This window comes from Lepidothrix coronata, unplaced genomic scaffold (assembly GCF_001604755.1).
Source record: "Lepidothrix coronata isolate B3197 unplaced genomic scaffold, Lepidothrix_coronata-1.0 Scaffold87, whole genome shotgun sequence".
Lineage (NCBI taxonomy): Eukaryota > Metazoa > Chordata > Aves > Passeriformes > Pipridae > Lepidothrix > Lepidothrix coronata.
In genome coordinates, this window is record NW_016690267.1 from 2,021,166 (window position 1) to 2,041,183 (window position 20,018).

At 41.6% G+C, this 20,018-nt stretch overlaps 1 protein-coding gene across 1 annotated transcript in view; it reads right to left on the reverse strand.

Annotated features, from left to right (window-relative positions):
* CMIP (c-Maf inducing protein) overlaps window positions 1-20,018 on the reverse strand; it is a 133,048-nt gene that overhangs the window by 43,899 nt on the left and 69,131 nt on the right. The window contains exons 2-3 of the mRNA XM_017821015.1: window positions 18,518-18,643; window positions 8,290-8,340 (exon numbers count right to left, since the gene is read on the reverse strand). Coding sequence (XP_017676504.1) covers window positions 8,290-8,340; window positions 18,518-18,643 — 177 coding nt within the window. The remainder of the gene's footprint in view (window positions 1-8,289; window positions 8,341-18,517; window positions 18,644-20,018) is intronic.

Sequence of the window (20,018 nt, forward strand, 5' to 3'; positions counted from 1 at the left end):
AACTGCTGCGTGACACGCAAGGCAGAATTAAGTCTCACAGCATTCAGCTTTCTGATCCCAAGACTCCTCAGAGAGGCCAGAGATCACCAGGGTGCTCCCAAAACCACTGCCCACCTCCCGTTCAGAGTCACTCACAACAACCCTAGTGTCTTTGATGGATCTTGCCTCTGGTCACACAGCCTAATCTACTGCTTCCATTTTATATATTCCAGTAAAGAGAACCAGAGACCAAGCTACGGCTTCTGAATGAAGAGAGGGGAACAAAGAACATACTTTTACTAGCATTGCTCTCTGATATTTTTTTCTCCTAATTTTGAAACAATCAGTGTTCTGGGAAAAAAAGAATAAGATGAACAGGTGACCTTAATGGAGGAGATGCTACAGGCTGTGACACTTGCAATACAGTTTCAGCTTCTTTTGTGGACATCAGCAGCAGTTTTATAATCCTCTAATACATTATGGATATTCAACACACTAATTATATTGGAAAAAATAAATATAAGGATAAAACTGAGCAAGAAATGAAAGAAACATTTAAAACACCACCTAGATCCCTTTTGTTCCTTCAGGCTCGTGTAGGTCTTCTGACATCAAGAATTCTAGTAACATCCAGAATGCAAAATTGGGCCCCATGGCAGCAGCTTAACAAGGCACTCACTTAGCATGTGTCAGCTCCCAGAGTTAGCTTTTCACACCCAATGCATCATGCCAGGAAGATAATTACACTCCTGGGAAAGACTACCAGTCTTGTCCTGCCTTCATAAGAGATCTCCTAAAAAGATTTTTCTGCAGCTAGAAACCTAAAATAAAAGAATAATTTTGGTGCAGCTCTATGTTATGACAGCTACAGATGAGAAGTTGTGATTTGGTGAAATTCATGGTCACCATGACCTCAAAGTCCCAAATTGCAAAGAATTAGTCATAAGGTCAGCCCTGGAATAATGCGGAGGAGCAATTCTCCAGCACAAAACTCAAGGATCCCTCTTGGCCAGCAGTTCAGCATTCCTGAGAAACAACATACTCCAGCAGTTGTATCTGCTCCTCTTCAGAGCCGAGACCTAAGCACACAATAACAAACTGACCTGTTTATTCAGCTGTTTTTGACACCCCTCTATCTTCAGACCTAATATTAGTTTGAATAGGATAGCATCCAAGTCTAGAGGGGAAAATTTAGAGCTGGTCCTGACTTAGCTAAAGCAAGACAGAAAATAACTATCTAGTTTCTACTCAAATTTCACCACTTGGCCACTAATTGGCTTGAATTCTGTCTCCTCAGAAAAGGCTGTTTTGGCAATGCAGGAGGCAGCTACGGGTGTACAAACCCCGTGTGCATATGGCTGGGTGAGGGCAGAGCAGCTCAGGGCAGCAGCTCAGAGCCAGGCTGGCATCTCAGCGTGGTGCTGAGAGCCTCTTTGGGTTGGACAAAGTGCTGTGCTGACATGGATATACAGCTCCCAGATTTGAAGTGATTCATGTGAAGCCAACACAGAGAGAGCACAGATGGCAAAGAGCTGCCACTGCTGCAGATGTACCTTATGGGAGGAACCTGCTCCAATGTGCCCCCAGAAAGAGTGAGGTATTTTCCCCAATGCAAAGGCAGTACCACTTCACCTGTTCTGGTTATTAAAAAACACCACCAGTGTGTTTCATGAAATGAATAAAAAAAAAAATTTTCTGTCAACATCTTGTCTGTTCCTCATCTGTTCGTTTCCACTTCCCGAAGTGAGATCAATGCCCTTCTGGTGTGACAGCACAGCTACCTCGAGTAAACTGAGATCCCAGAAACAGAAAACAAGGCCAAGACTTTTCAAGTGACTTCTGATAACAGATGGCCTGAGACTTGTGCAGGAAAATGAGAGAGGCAATGGACTTCATGAAGATGTCTTAAGTCAAAAAGAAAATAAAAAAAAAAAAAATGAAAAGACATCCCCCCAACTTACCTATAAAAAGTAACCATTATGGGAATAAAAGGCTGTAAGTACTCCATGTAAGATTTTCATGATGCTGCTCCTGAATTAGCAGTGAGGTTGTTCAGATTACAGATTACAGAGCAGAATTATCAATCACCAGGTGAAGAGGAAGGGGATGCCACTGGAGAGCCCCATGCAGGCAGACACAGCTGCATTTCACACTACCTTTCAAATACAAAAGAAGAACAAACCATGCCAGCAAGCATCAACTTCACCATGAGAGGGGTCATAAGAAACTGGAAAAATATCCAGATATATCTTTAGTCTCACTCTGTTCACCAGAAAGCTCAAACTGGTACCAGTCTCTCTTCTCAGCAACACCGATCCACCAACACACAACTTGGACATGGCATCTGTTCCCTACAAAGTCTGGCCTAAAATGCCATCATGATGCTCAGAGTCCTGCAGGGGAGAGGCTCTGGTTATCTTAAAAACCTGTTCATGGTCTCCCACAATTGGTACCCGTGCATTTCATGGGAAGAGCACAACCACCAGCCAAAAACCTGTGGGCTGCCTTTTATCTGTCCAAGCGAGAAACAAGCTCCTCCAAAACTAGTGTGTCATCAAAGTCCACAATGCTTCCAAAGCCCTGAGCCTTTGAATAGCAAAACTTAATTCCACAGTTTTGGTTCTTATCAATATATTATTGACCTGTACACAGACACAAAAGGAAAAAGAAAAAATACAAATAAAAGAAAGCCACTGTTGGCCTAATTGTATGATAATTATTGTTTCACCTCAAAGTAGTAGAAAAATGAAATTTTTTTTATTCTGTGAAAATACCTCCGTTTTTTAGATAAAGGAAGCAAAGAAACAGCCACAACAATTAGACACACAGTTGTGTGTGCTGTGTAACCACCGAAGAGAGGGTCTGAAGTCCAGGAACTACCACTCCAAAGAACTGCTGAGCTCTTCCAACAATATTTTCACTGTGCAGTAGAGCACAGGGCTATTGAACTGCCACAGGGTATCAAACCAGCCTCTCTCAGACCATAAATTAGGTGACTAAATACATTGGCCCTTTTAACTATAACCAACGCGATTTTTCCCTGATCTCACAGTTTTGAGGCATGACTTACCAAGATTTAAGGCTGTAAATTTCTTTAATGTGATAATTTAAATTCTATATAAGCCCCACTCCTGTATCAGCACTATTTTTAATCATTACCATGGTGACAAAGCCGTAAAGGTGTTTTACACTAGGAAGGCTTTACCACACTTTCAAGAATGGTTGCTCTCAACTTCATTTTTTGCAGTTTTAAAGCACAGAAAAGTAACTCACCCTTAACTTTCACTTTTAGATACAAAAACTGATATTCATCCATGGCTATTGTATAAAAAATATTCAATACTAATGGACAAGGAACTCATAACCTGGACACAGTATTGTCATTCAGGTCAAATATGACTTTACTTGACAGCCAATCCCTTTGCAATTAATAGGGCTGCTTGTGCATGGAAGTATCTGTTTCCTGAAGACACAGATAGAACAATCCCTATGAGAACCGGGGAAATATTAATCCAAAATTAAAGTTTTTGAATGAAGGCCAACACTGCTTGTTTTAGTATTCAATGCAAAGTGCTTGCAAATCCCAGATGACAACATTGTTCCAGTTTCCTAATTCATGGGATTCAAAACATGGAGTCGGGGTAGAAAATGAACTCTGAAACAAAGGTAATGTGACTGTTGACTGCAAGTCAGGGGTGTGTTTGCATGCTGGGCTGCACGAGCATGGTCAGCAGGATGAGGGACAGGGCTGCTCCCCTCAGCTCAGCACTTGTGAGTCCACGTGCAAACTCTGTGCCTGGTTTGGGGCTTCACAGGTTGGCTGTACAGGCTCTCAGCAACCTCACACAGCCTCAAAGTAAACCCTGCATTGTGTGAGGAGAACCGTGGTGTGGGTGGGGAGGGGACCACGTGATGTTCAAAGGTCCCTTCCAACCTAAACAATTCCACAAGTAACACATTTGCACTGTCCCTGCTAAGACATGTAAACCCCCTAACCAAGCAGTAGGACTCATTAGGGGACACAGGAGCACTGGTTAAAAGCATCAGTGGGAAACACAGGGTATAGGCAAGCCTTTCTAGAAGATCCAGGTCACACAAAGCTCAGTTTGAGTCACGCTTCATGCTTTCCTGTGGACCCAGGTCTGTTCTTTCTGTATTGTGTCAATTCAGGACATTCCCCCAAAGGCTGTCAACTGGCATGTTTCACTGCTGTATCACTCAGCTAACTAGAAAACACGAGCCACTCATCCCACAATGAGGGCAGTGTTCAGAGCTTACTATCAAGCACGATAAAAAATGCAACACGCCCTGTGTGACCTCAGGTGTATTTCCCCCAACAAATGTAAATCCAGACCTGTACTTTGCACCACAAGAGAAGACCTAAAGGTCTCTGTGAAAAGACCTCTCTGACATCTTTCTAATTCAAGTGCTACACGGTACTAAATTAGTCAAGTGTGTCTTTTAATGACTAATACTTTAAGCATGAGGTGTAGAAGGGCTCCACATTTTCTACAGAGGATGGTACCTCTCTGTGCTCAGCACAACAAATACACTGAAAGTCTTAAGCCCAAATACAGCAACACATAAACAGGCAACAAAGCAGATGGATGCTGGCTGGGGAAATGCCAGGGGTACATACTTGCTTATTTGTGTGTGTCCCAAAATTACTAGTCCCAGTATCCCTCAAAGCCAAGCTTAGCTGTATCCATCCCCTACAGCAGTGGTTGGTCACCACTGCATCCAGATCCAGAGAGGGCAATGAACTGCATGTGTTATTCTCTTTTGTATATTCACAGAAAGTGTTGTTATCTTTATTGAAACAATGTTATGACTTATCAGCTTCCAAATACCAAAGATTATGTATCATGGTTTCAATCCAACCTCCTTGGTTGAAAGGAACGTTTCTTGCACAATGGATTATTGACTTGTTTATGTTTGAGGAGCTGGAGAGCTGTTAGCATGTTCTGTTTACTCTCTGGACAAAGTCTGGCTTAGCTATAACCCAGAGGAAATCAGGATTTCTAAAAATAGGTTGAGGTGGCCAATAATCCTTTAGGAGTTCTTATACTCACTGATATCCAGATTAAATGAGGAATTATGAGTAACTTTAGTGGGAGGGTTTGAAATGGAAAACTCAAGGAGAGCATGACTACATAAGGAACACTCACTCTGTCCCTACATCCCTGCTGACTCTCCAATGAGCACAGGATTCAAGGAGAAAGATGCATCTAAAAAGCTGTGTAAGCATTTGACAGCTAGTTAGCTGGATGACACATAAAACCTCTTGGAGCTGGATCTAAAACATGGATAATTACGTGTTTGGTTTTCTTTTATTTCTGTTTATCTTTAGCATCTCTTCTATTATTCTCTGGGCTGCAGAAAGAAATTATTCTTGATTTTTATTTCAATGTTTGTCTCTAGAACAAAAATGATTTCCAGGGTGCCGGCTGGCAAACTGAATTCCCACAGCGTGATAAACCTTAAAACTGCACCACATAAAAGCCCCCTCACAGACCCCTGCACCTTCATGCAAGACCAGTATGTGCCTGAACCTAAAGCATTTCCCCAAATATTTAGCTATAGCTATCCACTGGACTCAGCCATTTTCCAAGTAGCTCAGAGTAAACGCAGCATCTGACTCCCAAGGTTTGAAGCACAGGAAAAGGAGCCAGAAGGACACTGACAGAGTATCAATCTGCTCCCACAGTTGTAATTAAAGGAGGGGCAATCCCCACTGCTTGGAGTTCTCAGACCATCAGTTTGCCATCTGTAAAATGGGTTCCTCCAGCCTTGTTTGGGCAGGGCAGGGGAAGCCAAGGTCTCCTGTTCCCCCTACATCTAATGGCTAATGCAATGGGGCCCTGGGTTCAGCTGGACCCCCTGAATGCTCCCACCACACAAGAACAAACAACAGCAAGCTCATCTCCGTTGAATGTTTTCCCCTGACCAGCTCTCAGCACCAGTTTGCATCTGTGTTCCACATGCCCGCAGAAATGTTTTGACCTATTATTTGTAAGACCACTGGACAAATATATCATTCATCAGCACAACCACCCAATTACAATACAGCTGCAGTGATCTCTCTGCCAGCTGGTGCTTTGTGTAAATGACCCATTCCAGAAGAATAGGCTTCCTGTTTTTTGTGGGTTCCCTCACTACCTGCTTAATCATCAAACCATACAAATTATGGAGTGAGATGAACTTTGGCACCTGGTTCTTAAAGCTGTGGTACCAGGAAAGTGATAAACTTCACTAAGGTAGACACATAACTGCACTTCACTCTCCTAGACAGCTTGTCCTCTGTCTTTGTCCCGTTGTGATCTCACTTAAACCTGCCAAAGAGCAGAAAGCTACCAGGTGCTCTTCCTCTGAATTATCAAGCAACAAAACCCACCTAAACTACCTCCATTTTAGCAAAGAGGAATTTCTTAGTGTCAAGTACCTGGGCAGTGACTAAACCCTTTCACTGTTCTTATGGGAAAAAGCTACTTGCTATTCTTGGTAAAGGGAAGGTCTTTCAAATCAAGATAATATTTCACTTGTTTTTCAGAAACAAACTTAATGGGGGCGTGGAGGGAAGCAAGGAAGCAAAAATAAATTCTACTTTGCACCACGTTAAATTACTCAGAGTTTCCCAAAATGAGAGGCTTGGTCAGAAGCACTGGAAAGTTTAAGAAATACTCCTTTAAAAACAACTCCCACAGAGCAAAGCTCCCTCTCCATGACCAAAAGGTATGTGAGCAAGCCAGGTCGTTCTGTCTAGGCTTTTTTTCTCCTTTCTTTCCTTCTTTCTTTTTTTTTTTTAATAATTTAATGGATAGAGTGAATGGTAGTGGCCAGGTTGCATCTTTACCTCGTCCTACTCGGGGTTTTTTAGAGTTGCACCTCCGACCCCAATTTTCCCCTCACTGCAGCAACAAAGTGGGCATAAGCCACCAGCAAGTTGGCACCACAGCCATCCCAGCTGGGGGTGAGGAAGAAAAAGAAATGCCATCAAAATTTCTGCCTGTGCTTTCTCTGATCATCCTCGCCTGCCAAAGCAGGAGGGAAAATAACAGGCCACACGGAGATCCTGTCTCTGCACGCTTTAAGTGCTTTGTTATCCTCAGGAGTCGCAGGGAAAGCAAGGCTGGCTGGGCATTGTGTTAATGATACTGTCAAGAGGCCAAAATAAAAGTGCTGCACCACAGCCCAGCCTTCTGCTATCAGCACTACTGTCCCACGCTCATTTAGGCAATCAGGGTAACGGGCTGGAGAATATGCCAGTGGTCTGGAAAAGGAGATCTCAACACTTGGCTTTTGCTGATAAGAACCTGGATCCGCTCAGAATACGACTCTGCCAGACGCTGATGGCTACACAAAGCACACCAACACTGTAGTTTTGCCACGCAACTATTTTGCAACTATCAAACACACCTACAACAAAACCAGTTTGGTGGGAGGGGCTTCCGTATATTTTCACATGTGGTTGCTGTCAGCAGGCTGAAATCCTGATAAGCTACACAGCCAACTTGGCTGACTTCACTGAAACCCTGCTGGAGACAAGTCCTGAGCTGAAAAGCTACTGCTTGTGTTTCCCACCACAAGACAAGGGAGGACAACCATGTTCAACATCTGGCCCAAACTTATTTCCAGCTGCATCAAAGATCCATACAGATTCCATCCAAAGGTCAGCAGCTACGGTTTTTGATAAGGAATGTGCTGCTTTTGAGAGACAATGTTGTCACTGTGATCCACTTTCTCTACTCAAGGCAATCAGTCCATTGTTCCCACTGGAAATGAGAAAGGGCTTGAGGTCTCTGAAATGGAAACTGCTTTTAATTCCAAATCATCCTGAAGCATAAACATAGACTGATGCATAACAGACTGATGGTACATACAGTAAGCAACTCTAAAGGACACTCTTTCTCCCTAATTTCTCAGAAAAAGAAAAAGCAAACAAACAAAAAACCTCAAAATATCCCAAGAGTCCAGAGGATATGATAGGTGAACTCGCTCTGTAACATATTGCATGTCATAGCACAAAACTAAAACCATCCAATCTCTATTCTGTCTAAATGTGAATTTACTGGCTATCTACTTTTTGAAGACAGTCATATGTTGATAAAGCTGGGCTGTGTAACAGAATTTTCACTTCATTCATGACGTGAACAAGTGGAGACTGCATACATGTTCTTATTTAGGGTTTCTGTAACAGAAGGACTTTACCCATTCGGTGCATAAAGTTCTTCTTACAATGAAGGAATAGGGAATTCTAAAAAGTACTCTTAAAGGCAGAGAAAGAAGACAAGAAAGAAGTGCAGAACTTACCTTCCACTGCAAAGAATGGAACCACTGATCCCTCAGGTAACTGTTTGCAGCCTGCAATAAAGAAAATTTACAGACAGAATCATTAGTTTCTACCAATGCTTCAGGTCACTCAGCCACTTTACATTATAACCAGTTTATTTTCACAGAAAGCAGCGACACGAAGACCTTGCTGCAAATGTACAACACTGAACCAAAACCTTACAAAATATTAACCTCCCATGAAATGGTGTCCAACCCAAAGACTGCGAAAAAGTCCTCCCTGATTTCAATCAGGTTTGTGTCAGATCTTTAATGTCTGTAGGGCATTTGCCTCTGCCATTAATCACCGGGAGCAGAGTAAGAAGATGGGTTGACATTTTACTAGGAGGGGTGGGTTTTTTCCATGCTCTGGTTTCTCTTCTTGTCCTGTTCCTCAGCTGGCCCCAAAGCAATCCAAACAATGTCTTCGCTCTCTCAGCGATACTGAAGCGGCGAAAAGCACGACCCGTGCAGACGTGCAGACACTTGCACAGGCTGTTTGCAGCAACGGCAGAAATGTTGCAATAATCACTCCCAGCCATCACCCATTTTTGTCCGTATTAAGCACAGCTGCCAGAAATTCCCAGTGTGAAGCCAGGTCGTAGCCAATGGAGGAATAGTTCAACACTCCCAAAGGTCAAAAGGCTCCATATCAAAAAATATAAAAGCCTCTACAGTGACGTAAACGTGCATGCCTTAACAAGGTGACATGAGTCTGAAATATTTGAGTGGGTAGAGATGCCCTTTGGCTTTTCCAATTGCACCTCAGCGCTGCCAATGGGCAATTTTTACTCACCATTTAAAATGTTTTACACAAATAGTGAAAATTACAGGATAGCCTATAAATCCATGTTTAAAAAAAAAAAAAGAAAGAAAAAGTGAGGTTCTTCACCAGTTAAAAAACCACTTACTTCTTGCAAATTAAAGCAACATTTAACAAGTTTCACTCCCTAACACCTTTACAGATAAATATTCAAAATCCACACCACAGAATGTATTTCATCTTCTGACATTGGTTCAGTTCACTGATAATGGCAGGAATACTAGAAATAAAAACGCTGCATGGTTACCAAAAACATGTTTAATCTCAAGGTCAGATACTGATGGCTTGGTGACATAAATTTGGACTGATTACTCTGAATTAAATGGAGTAATGTCCTTTTATATATGTATTGCATATTATTTATTTATATATTAATGAGAATCAATTGCTCCTGCAGTAGATGTCAGGGCAATAAAGCAGGAACAAATATATCATAAATAATCTTGGCTGACCACAGAGTTTATCGAAAACTTTCCATTTCAAGAATAATGCTGATATATCAGAAGATGAAACTGCTACAAATGGAAACATAAAACATAACTTCCTTTTCTTTTTTTTTTCTTTTGTTTTCTTTGCATGCAGTGAAAAACTATAAAACCATTTAGAGTGCAGATCTTCAGGACATTTCAGTCAGTCAATATTTAATGTTTTTCTTTCTGTTATTTACACAGTATTTTATGTATATGTGTGCATTATAACACAAGATAGACTTTTTACTTATATATGTTATAGAATTAAATTTCAATTCAATATACTTTGTAGTATATTTTAATATAATAAAAAGGTCAAAAATAATTTGCCGCCAAAAGCTGGAAGAACATTTTTAACATAATTAAAAAAGCACGAAGTAAATATGCTTAGATATTTCTTATCTAAGACAAAATGTTTTAAAATCCCACCAGACTTCTTCAAAGGATTCAATTTCAAATTGAACCTTTTTTCTTTTTCCCTTTTTTTTCTTTTAAAGGAGAAAACTTGTTCATGAAGGAGAACAAAAAAACCTCCTTTTCAGTTGCTGCATCAAAGCCCTTTAAAGAATAAGTCAAACTGAAAGTTTTTGTAGGCTTGCTGTATACCAAGCAATAGCTCCAATAACATTTTAAGGTACACATCCATTACTTCCTTAAAAAAATTAGGCTGATTGAGTTTATAGGAGCTATGCAAACTAAGATACTGTTATTTACATTTATAAAACCCAAAATATTCTAAGGGGATGAAGCACTTCACTCAAAGAGGCAAAATGTCAACCTGATTCAGTCCCTGGATTGGTCTGACACTGAAGTTGAAAGTAAGAGTAAATACTGAAGCCCAAAATGGGGACTGTGGAGAAGTGTTAATTATTCTCCTGCTTCAGGGACATCAGCAGCTACAGATTGTAAGACCACTGCAAATAATTAGAAAATATTATGTGTAGGTAGCTTGTGCAACCAACTGCAGCCTTAACTGTTAATGAGGGCAACAGCATCGTGCAGAGCAGGAGACACAAGTGCACTGCAAATACTGGAGGAGAACAGACATGAAGAATGCTGTGAGACACAAAGGCAAAACTGGCAAAGGAAACACTTGTATAACTTGATGGCAGCAACACATGAAAACCATTTTAAAAGTAAAATTAGCAAAGTGACCGGGTTCCAAGTGTGGGACTAAGCGCTGCCAGCATTTGTATTAACTGTTGTATTAGTATAGAGAAGTGATCAAGAAAACTCGCACCTGGATCCAAGTTAGGACTCTGAACGACCTTAAAACTAGAAACACTCAGAGCTCAGGCTGTCATTTAAGGCCAAGGAAAACGAAGACACAGGAGAAAAAAGGGAACAGAAAATGAAAAACCAAACCTTAAGGGAATCCCCACACTTCTGTTAATGGTCAGGACTCAATGGTAAGAGGAACTTGGAAAGTCAACAGTCATCTCACCAGCACTCCTTCCACCGTGTTCAACACGGATGGACTGAGTGCTTTAACCCAACCACTGTTATCTGGAGGGAGCTGTCTGACACCAGCATCCCCCACTTCTCCCAGGCAGCAGGGACTATCCTCCCAGTGCACCCTTCCGCCTCCCAGCAAGCTGCAAAACCGCAGCAATATGCAGGAAACACTGGATCTTCTGCAAAGGACAACAAGGAGCTCCCTCTTGGGTCCTTTGGTCCTCCCTTCTCATTTTCAGGCTTACACTGAGAAAGGACTACAGGGAATATTTCTTTCTTACCAAAAGAACAGTGAGCTCACAGCATGCCAGGATGACAGAAGAGCCCCCAGGCTCTCGGGGGTGCTCAGCTGTCCAGCTGATGGCCAACTCTGCATGCACTGACCTACTCAAGCACCTGGGTTACTGGGCAGAACACTTCTGAAGTTTGGAGCAATGAGCACCGAAGTGTAAAGCAGTGGAGGGAACTACAATTCATTTATGGGGCTGCACATACACATTTACAGGTTCATCTGCTGTGCACTGATGGAGTCCAGCCCTTCTGCACTGAATTCATGTATTTCCAGAGAACTGACACCTAGGTTTTTTACTCCAGCTGTGGGCATCGCCTGCTATATTTATACAGCTCTAGGGTACAATAAAAAGGAGAAAATGAGACACAAAAGACTTTAAACCAGGCTTTCCTAAGGCATTCTGACCACAGAGGGAAAGTTTTCCTTACTCTCAGCCTTGCCCACACAGTTGGTCCAGTCCTACACCACTCATCTTAACACCTTTCCAACTTAAAAAAGCTTCAACCTGGAAATGCTTTGCCTGCTATTGTCACAAATAGGAAATGAGACAGAACTGGAGTACAATGGATTTTTTTTTTAAATTATCTATGTAAAATAATAGTTTAGGCCCCCTGTGTGTTCAATATGTTAAGGCCCCAATTCTGCTAAGAATTTTGTTCTCAAATGCAGTGGCTTTAACAGGGTTCTGGGTGGCACACAGAGCTGAGCTCCAACTGAGCTTCTTGCACAATCAAGGCCTCATGTTGGTTTTGCACAACCACAACATAGTAGAAAAATACTTAGGAAAACAGGAAAATGTGGGAGTAAAACTCTTAGAAAGTGCAAGAAGATTCAAACTACTTGTAGCTTATTTACTATTCCAATGAGGAAGAATATCTACTTTAAGAAAGCTTACTGTTGGCAGTATTTTTTCTAAGATTAACTGATGCTGGAACTGTGTTCTGAAGGATTTTATACTCTCATTTTTGGGGTGTAAATGTTCAGTCAGAGAGGAAAAGCCACCTGGGATCACCAGCAGTACAAACTTTACTCACAGGATTAATCTCATCAGCTTTAAAATGTTCACAGGAAAACTGTACAAGACATTAAATGCCTGCATATGCAAAGCTTTGGCCAACATGAGTAAATTTACACCTCTGTTCAAAAAGAGAAGCATTTTCCCTGCACCCAAACTGCCTCATTTCTTAGTCAGTGGGTAGGAACACACATTTTTATTAAAAAGCAGTGAACGTTTTAAAAGCAGATTTTCTTTTTGCTCACAAAAATAGGAAACTGAACACTTGTTTCATGGCAGCATTACAGCCCCTGCAGTAATTGCCACCCAGGCAAGGAGGAGACAACCTAGGAACCTGTGTGCTGCTGAGAAACAGAACACTTGAAACTCTGCAAGAAACCAGAAATTATGGGGAAGACCTTTCCCATTCCTTTAACAGTAAGTTACCACCACAGCACCCCTTGTTACTGGCATGTGTGTTGTTCAGAAGAACACAAGAACGGGCTTGTCCATGCAGGAAAACATTCCCAGGTTTCTCCTTGCAGGAGCGTCCTTCCCATGTACCCTTCCAGGGGATTTTGCCATCCAAAAAGGTGTGGCAAGAAGTGGGACTTATTGATCCAGATTCTGGTTTTGACTCTTCATGGGTTTATTCTGTGATTCCCTCTCTCTCCCTTGCTTGCTTTGTAGTCAGCAGGATGGGGTTTTGTTATGCTTTTTTCCAGCTGATATTCATTATTGGGACTCATAAAATGCTGCAGGATTCTGTGCACCAGTTTATTATCAGTGGAGCAGAGCGGCCCAGGGCTGCAGGAAGCCAAGCCCCATGGCAGGCACACACTGCCTCATGCAGGCTGTACAAAACCTTATATTGCTGATGCAAATCCAGTGTTGCACCTCCAGGACTCGGGCAAGCCTTCAAGTGAAACCTGCCACTCTTCTGGCTTAATCCGAGGTACAGACAGAGTTGCTGGTAATTGTTAGAAACGCTGTTTTCCTCCTTAAAATATTCCCTGTCTCTGCTGGACTCTGGTCCTTGCATGACCTCTCCACACCGGCAGTTTTGGCTGGCCTGGCACTTCAAACAAAAGCCAGGTTCTCCAAGGAGACTAAAATAAAACGTTGCTAAAAACCCAGTGGAAACACTTATCGTGGGGACTCCCTGGCACAAACAGCGTGTTCAAGCACCGAGCTGAACGTGTGACTGTTGTGCTTGTCAAGGTTTCCTGTTCTGTTTGTTTTTCCTTCTGACTACACTCGATTGCCAAGAAATGAATAAAACAACATGAGCGATAGGCATGGAAGTGGTGGCTTTAAGGCTGAAAGGACACCACGGCAAAGCAGACAGTCCTGTCATGACTCAAATACCAAAGCCTTTTTCCTGGGACTCTTGCTACATTTGGTGCTAAGCAGCTCATGAAATTATACTGTAAGAGGGTTTTTTTTCAATCTCTTTCAAAAGGTTATTCCAGTTATTTTGCTATCAGTGGCAGCATCCTCCTCATAATCATCCACACAATACCATAATCACACCCTGTGCTTTACAAAGGGAAAGCAGAAGAGCAGAAGTCTAGCCCAGCTCAAGGAGGCCCAGCTATTACTGATACTAAAGAGCTCACACTTCATCAAAAGCTAAATTTAGCTCCCATTTCCTGGCCTGAAGAGCTTGTGGCCTATGAGCCAGCTTCAGCAACACCTTCTTTCACACCTGCTATCCCAGCTGTAGGAAAGAAAGAAAATCTGTGAGAGCTGATTGCTGCTCACAAAAAAGGACCCGGGGACCACATCATTTGGCAGGAGGAAAGAAAACACAAGCCCCCAGCGTGTCTAAAAAACTGACAGTCCATGATCCTCAGAAACCTGACTGTCCAGGACTCCCACAGGGGACAATGAGAATCCCCAAATGCTGGGTGGTAAAACATGCCTGTGCTCAGACAGTTGTACTCATACAACAAACACTGAGTGGGAAGCATATCATATATGGAGATGACTTTTCAACGTGAACCCAGCCTGGAATAAGCTGTTTGCTGCCTGAGAACCAAGTCTTCCTGTGAAACCCAGGTAGACAAATCCTGTTATCAGGATCCCATTTCCTAAGAGGAGCTGCATCACCTCCGGCCCTGCTTGTCAGGTGTCATGTGTTAAAATAGGTTGGGATGGGTCAGTATTGCTATGGGAGTGCATCAGGATGATGTAAGGAAAGGTGATGGCACTCTTCCCTCTCTGACTCATTACCGTGCAGTAATGAGCCACAAATAGACCCTGGTGACAGCAGAGAGGGGACAAGAACTTGAACACGGACTAGGACTCTCATGGGCCATTTCTCACACAATCATAGAATTGTTTAGGTTAGAAAAGATCTCTAAGATCAAGTCCAACCACTAGCCCAGCACTGCCAAGCCCAACTCTAAACCATGTTCCCAAGTGCCACATCTACAGGTCTTTTAAATACCTCGATCACTTCCCTGGGTAGTCTGTGCCTTGACAACACCTTCAGTGAAGAAATTTTTCCTAATGGCCAATAGAAATCTCCACAGCCTTTCCCTCATCCACTAAGCAGGTCACCTTGTCACAGAAGGAGATCAGGTTAGTCAAGTAGGACCAGCCTGTCATAAACCCACACTGCCTGCAGTGAAGCAGAAGTTGAATCTTAAGCTTTTCTTAAAATGAGAAATTGGGAAAACGTGTGATTCAGAAGTACTAAAATGCTTCATGTTATGTCAAATCATGTCAATAATATCCCATGCTATTAAAGAATTTGCAATGCAGCATGGGCAAAAATAGAGATCAGAATATAAAATTTACATAAATCAGAAAAACGAAATAATTTGGGGGTACACGAAACAGTTCATTTAAACATTATACACACACACACACACCTGATTTACATTAAATCTTTGGGGGAAAAAAAAATACAAATTTTACCAAAAGTGCATTTCAGAATAAACAGTAGTGGGGAACATGTTTTGGACTAGTTTGACTTGTTCCACTATCGTACACTTCCTGATATTAGAGCTGGACATGACATCAGAACATGATGCTGCTCAGATCAGCAAGGCAGAATGATTTTATAAAAAACTGGAAGCCATAATTTCCCACAGAAGTATTGAAGTCTCTCGGAAATAGCTAAACTGTGCAAGGGCTGCTCTCTCAGCACCTCCATTTCCCAGCTCCTCAGTGAATGGGTCTTTTGGATACCTCTGCTCTTTGTCACGTATTCTAGAGAATTTCTACTGAACTCAACTACTTGATAGATCCAGTTTTTGCATCTTGATTTCTTGAGCAGACTAAACATAACTTTGAGAACTGTTTTGGGTTGGTGAACATGCATTACAACTGTATAAGGGAAATCTAATTTTATACTCCCTCTGATCTGACCACATTTGATGAACCGAAACAGTACCAAGGACCAAGTCATACTGAAAACATTTTTAAAGTTTGTATTTTCAATTATGTTGAAATTCCCATAGTTCTAATGTAACCTGATCCTGTCTGCTCAGCCAGTCAGCAACAAACAGAAGCCCAGCTCACTCCACTTCTTTATCAGTTCCTATGAGGTTACAGAAAGACATCAGTCTTTTTGTAGAAAATACCAAAGTATCCATGCTAAGATGTCACTTTTTCACAAACCCAATTATTTTTGTGTTTGGATTGTTGGTTGCTTTTTGGTTTTGTTTTTCTACAAAATCAAATGGCAGGCTGCTGCAGATGACAGTCTGTCCACCCTAACAATTTCCTTTCAACTCAGCAGGGAGCTGTGGGTTCAAGCTTTATCTTGTTTCCCAATAAGCAGTCCCATAAAAGCAGCTGCCATAAACTACAGAATAAAGACTTAGAAACAGAATTTGGAAAGGCAGGTGCAACTATTCCATCTATTCAAACAGATACAGACACAAATGCTAGCACCACTAAGGAAAAAAAAAAAAACAGAATTAAAATTATCACAGGAAAAAGAATCAACTTCATAAATTATTTTCTAATTAATTCAATTAACAGATTAAGGCAAGGAAGATTTCATCAATAATGAGGACCCTAATCTAGCTGATGGGAAACCATGGCTTGTCTCCCTGCCCTCCCTGATGTCATGTACAGTGGAGGTTTTTCAAACCACAGAATGAGGATGTTGGGGGACTTGCAGCAGCCTGTCTGAAATTCAGACTCCCTACAGTAACACCTAAAATCAGTAAGTCATTCTGAGCCACAGAAATTCACTGAGCAGAGGCACTTCCATATGCTCCATGTGCAATGGGACACATACCTGCACTTCAAGGACATGAGAAAAGACACACAAATCCCACCTATGCACCAAGAGAGTCCGCAAAGTTTGATGTTCTCAGGTCACCCCAAACTTACTTAACTGTACCATTTTCAGATTAGAAAGAGGAAATGGCTGCAGCCCCCTTTGACAGGGCTACAACCCCCAGGATTACACCACAGGAAAGGGAGTTCCAGAAATACACTCCACAAAGGATGTGGCCGTGAATGTTTCCACATACATCTCCATCCCTTTCAGAGTGAAAGCATATTTGCCGTGTCAAAACTCATCAAAACCTTGTGATATTTTTACGACATTCCAAAACTATCCCAAATGCCAAGCACAGGCACCTCGTGAAGGCCTAAAGTCAAGGACTGTGTTCTCTGGGATTCTGCTGAACAGCTCTGTGTAGGGCCAGGCACATCAGCCTGTCTGAAATACAGGCAAAGCAGAGCTGGGCTGAGCTGGACCTAATATTAGCCCTGCCTGGTGTTAGTCACACTGGCTTCCCAGCTCAGAGTCCATTTTGTTGTTCACATCCCTACAGAAGTCTGTGGTTTGGAAAGCAGATCAGCTTGGCACCCTGCCTTGGGTTACGGAATGATACCACTTGGGTTATTTTTCTCTGGATCTGCAGGCAGAGCCATTCCAGAAGAGCTTCAACAAAACCCTCCCTGGACACAGGGGGTGTCACCTCTTTGTGGCCCTCCAGGGGCCTCAGCAAACAATCCAGCACCACCAAATAATGAAATGCTGGCCCATGCACCATGGATCAGTGCAATGTGTGCCATGATCCTCTAGGACAAATGATCCAGTAGACACAGTAATCAATCATTAAGTGTATCACTCCATATATTCCCATCTTTTTATATGCTGGACTATATTCTGTGTAAAAGTGGGACAGTTAAAGTGTGTGTGTGTACAGAAATCTGAATGCACAGGCTTTATTGTGATCAATCACTTGAAGTTGCTCATACTTTTTTAAGAAAAAAAAATCTTTTTTTAATTTTTTATAAGTTATCCACAGTTTAAATTGATCTTTTTTTCAAATTTTCTGCAGAAATTGCTCACCCAGTCTCTCTACAGTCCTACCTGCATGAAATACAGATACACAATAGTCATGCATAATCAACTGAAAAAGTAAAATCCCAAAGGGTAACAGATAACAAACTATCTTTGAAACAATGTTGAGAAACGTGAGAGAGAACCACATAAGAGTTAAGTTGAAGCCAATTCACTCTTTTTAAGTTATGACCTTTCAAAGTTCTTTGGGGGCCATGTAGCTGGGTTTTCAGTTGCTTTACTCTAAAGTATTTCCAAAGTTCAGTGGAGTGCTTTTCTGTCATTAAAACTTGCAGTGACCTAAGAAGGCCTATAAAGCCTCATAAGTGGATGGAGAAATCTGGAATAATGTAAACAGAGTGTCTTCTGTTTGAAAACAACACTTAGAGAAGTAACATATATAGATATCCATACAAATACACTGAAATCTTTCCATGGAGATTAAATATATTTTAAAAATAGATATATCTGTCAGTTCCAGTGCAAGTTTTGGGTTTCCTATATGAACTGAAGGATGAAATTTATAACTTTGTCCATGCAGGAATAGGACTATATGTAAAAATACAATTGTTCCAGGCCTCCATCAGTGTGCCTTTCCACAGAGCACTATTTTGCTGCATAAAATCAGCCAGAAGATTTAATCACTGTGGCCCAAAATTTCCATTCTCACTGTTGAACAACACGAAGAGCTTCAGAGCTATCGTGCTGAGCAAATTTTCTGGTGGTTAGAAAATTTGACAGTACTGAGTTCTCTGCCTTTTCTGAGTCCATCTAATTAATGTTTCACGCATAGGAAACACAAGTTAAAGGAGATTTATAGTAAGAGAGAAAGAAAGTTGTACTTCTGTGTTTACTGTACCTGCAGTAAGACAGTACCCCCCGGGATCGTGAGCTGTAAACAGTACTTAGGGGCATTCTCCCAGGAGAGCAGTTGAACATCTTCAATAGCACTGTAGGAAATGGAGTTTTCCATGTACCCAGTTGGCTGCAAGAAAAGAAAGGAGAAGGGGGGGGAAAAGTTTACTTAGTCACCAGAAGTTTCACAATTTCAAAGTAAAAACAGCACTATAAAAATTTCTCTTGGTGTTGAAAATATCTGCAAAATCTAATTGGAAAGCAAAATTTGTCCTGGACCCAAAAACCAATGGAACCTAATTTCAAGTTGAATTGAGCTATGGAGGAGTCTGGCCATAAATGTGCTCTCAAAGTATGAAGCAGCATCTCAATCACACAGTACTGTACTACAGCAAGGCAGTTTTACCCCACACATTCTTGTTCTTCTCCCCAGCTGCACGTCTGATCAAGCACATAATCAAGATCTAGACTCCTACATTTGACAGTGGTTCTTGGAGCTCCAAAGATCCAGCCCTCAGGTTTTAGACTCAAGCAAAGCAGAGCAACCAACCTACTCATCTCGGCCTATATGTAAGTACTGGTTTCCTGCACAGTGTGCTGATCCCCAGTTTAAAGTGGAAGCCACAATTAAAACATAAATAAGCAACTGAGTTTTGCAATTACACGTACAACATGAAGTGACAGTTGCAAGAAAACAAACTTGAACTCCTTATTAGTATCTCTGTAATTCTTAGGTGTTATAGAAGTACAATTATCTCTGAGATAAGCTGAAATATAAGTGTATCTATGCAAGTACATATAAAATTATGTCCTAAACAGAAGTTAATACACAGTGTATCTATTGACTACGTGTACATACACTGTACTTTATGCAAGGAATTTTTTAAGTAGTTGAGTATTTAACAGGGATTCTCAAAGATATCATTTACTTTGTTATAGCATAAGCAAACTGATCAGTATTGCTATGGTTGAGAAACTATTTTCAAACAAAAAAATTAACCCCACCTCATGAATAAACCATTGGCTTGACCATGTCTTGCAAGAGAACAGAGCTCATTACATTTATGAATTATTTTCTCACTATTACTGATTTACATATAACTTCAGCTTCTCAAACTTACTCCCACTGCACCCAATATATAAGATATTTTTAACTGACAGCCTTGAAATAAAGAAGACAAGGGAGAAACCACATCTATTTCAGGGTCAAACGGGGCCAGCTCCTAAAATCACAACACAGGATTCCTGGGGGCGAGTGTGAAATAAGCAAATTGCATTTGGAACGTCTCTGCTTCTAATTGGTACAACATTCTTCCATAAGTTAAGTAGGTGGTGCATCTGGGAACCGTCCTTTGAAGTTATACACTTCATACATGTTCATAAGCCCATGAACGTCATCCGCCAAAAACGCAGCGACAGCCCTGTCATCCACCTTTGCTGCTGCAAGAATTCAGTTGCCTTTTCAGCAGGAATAACCCAGCGAGGCACAGAACTCAACCTCAATA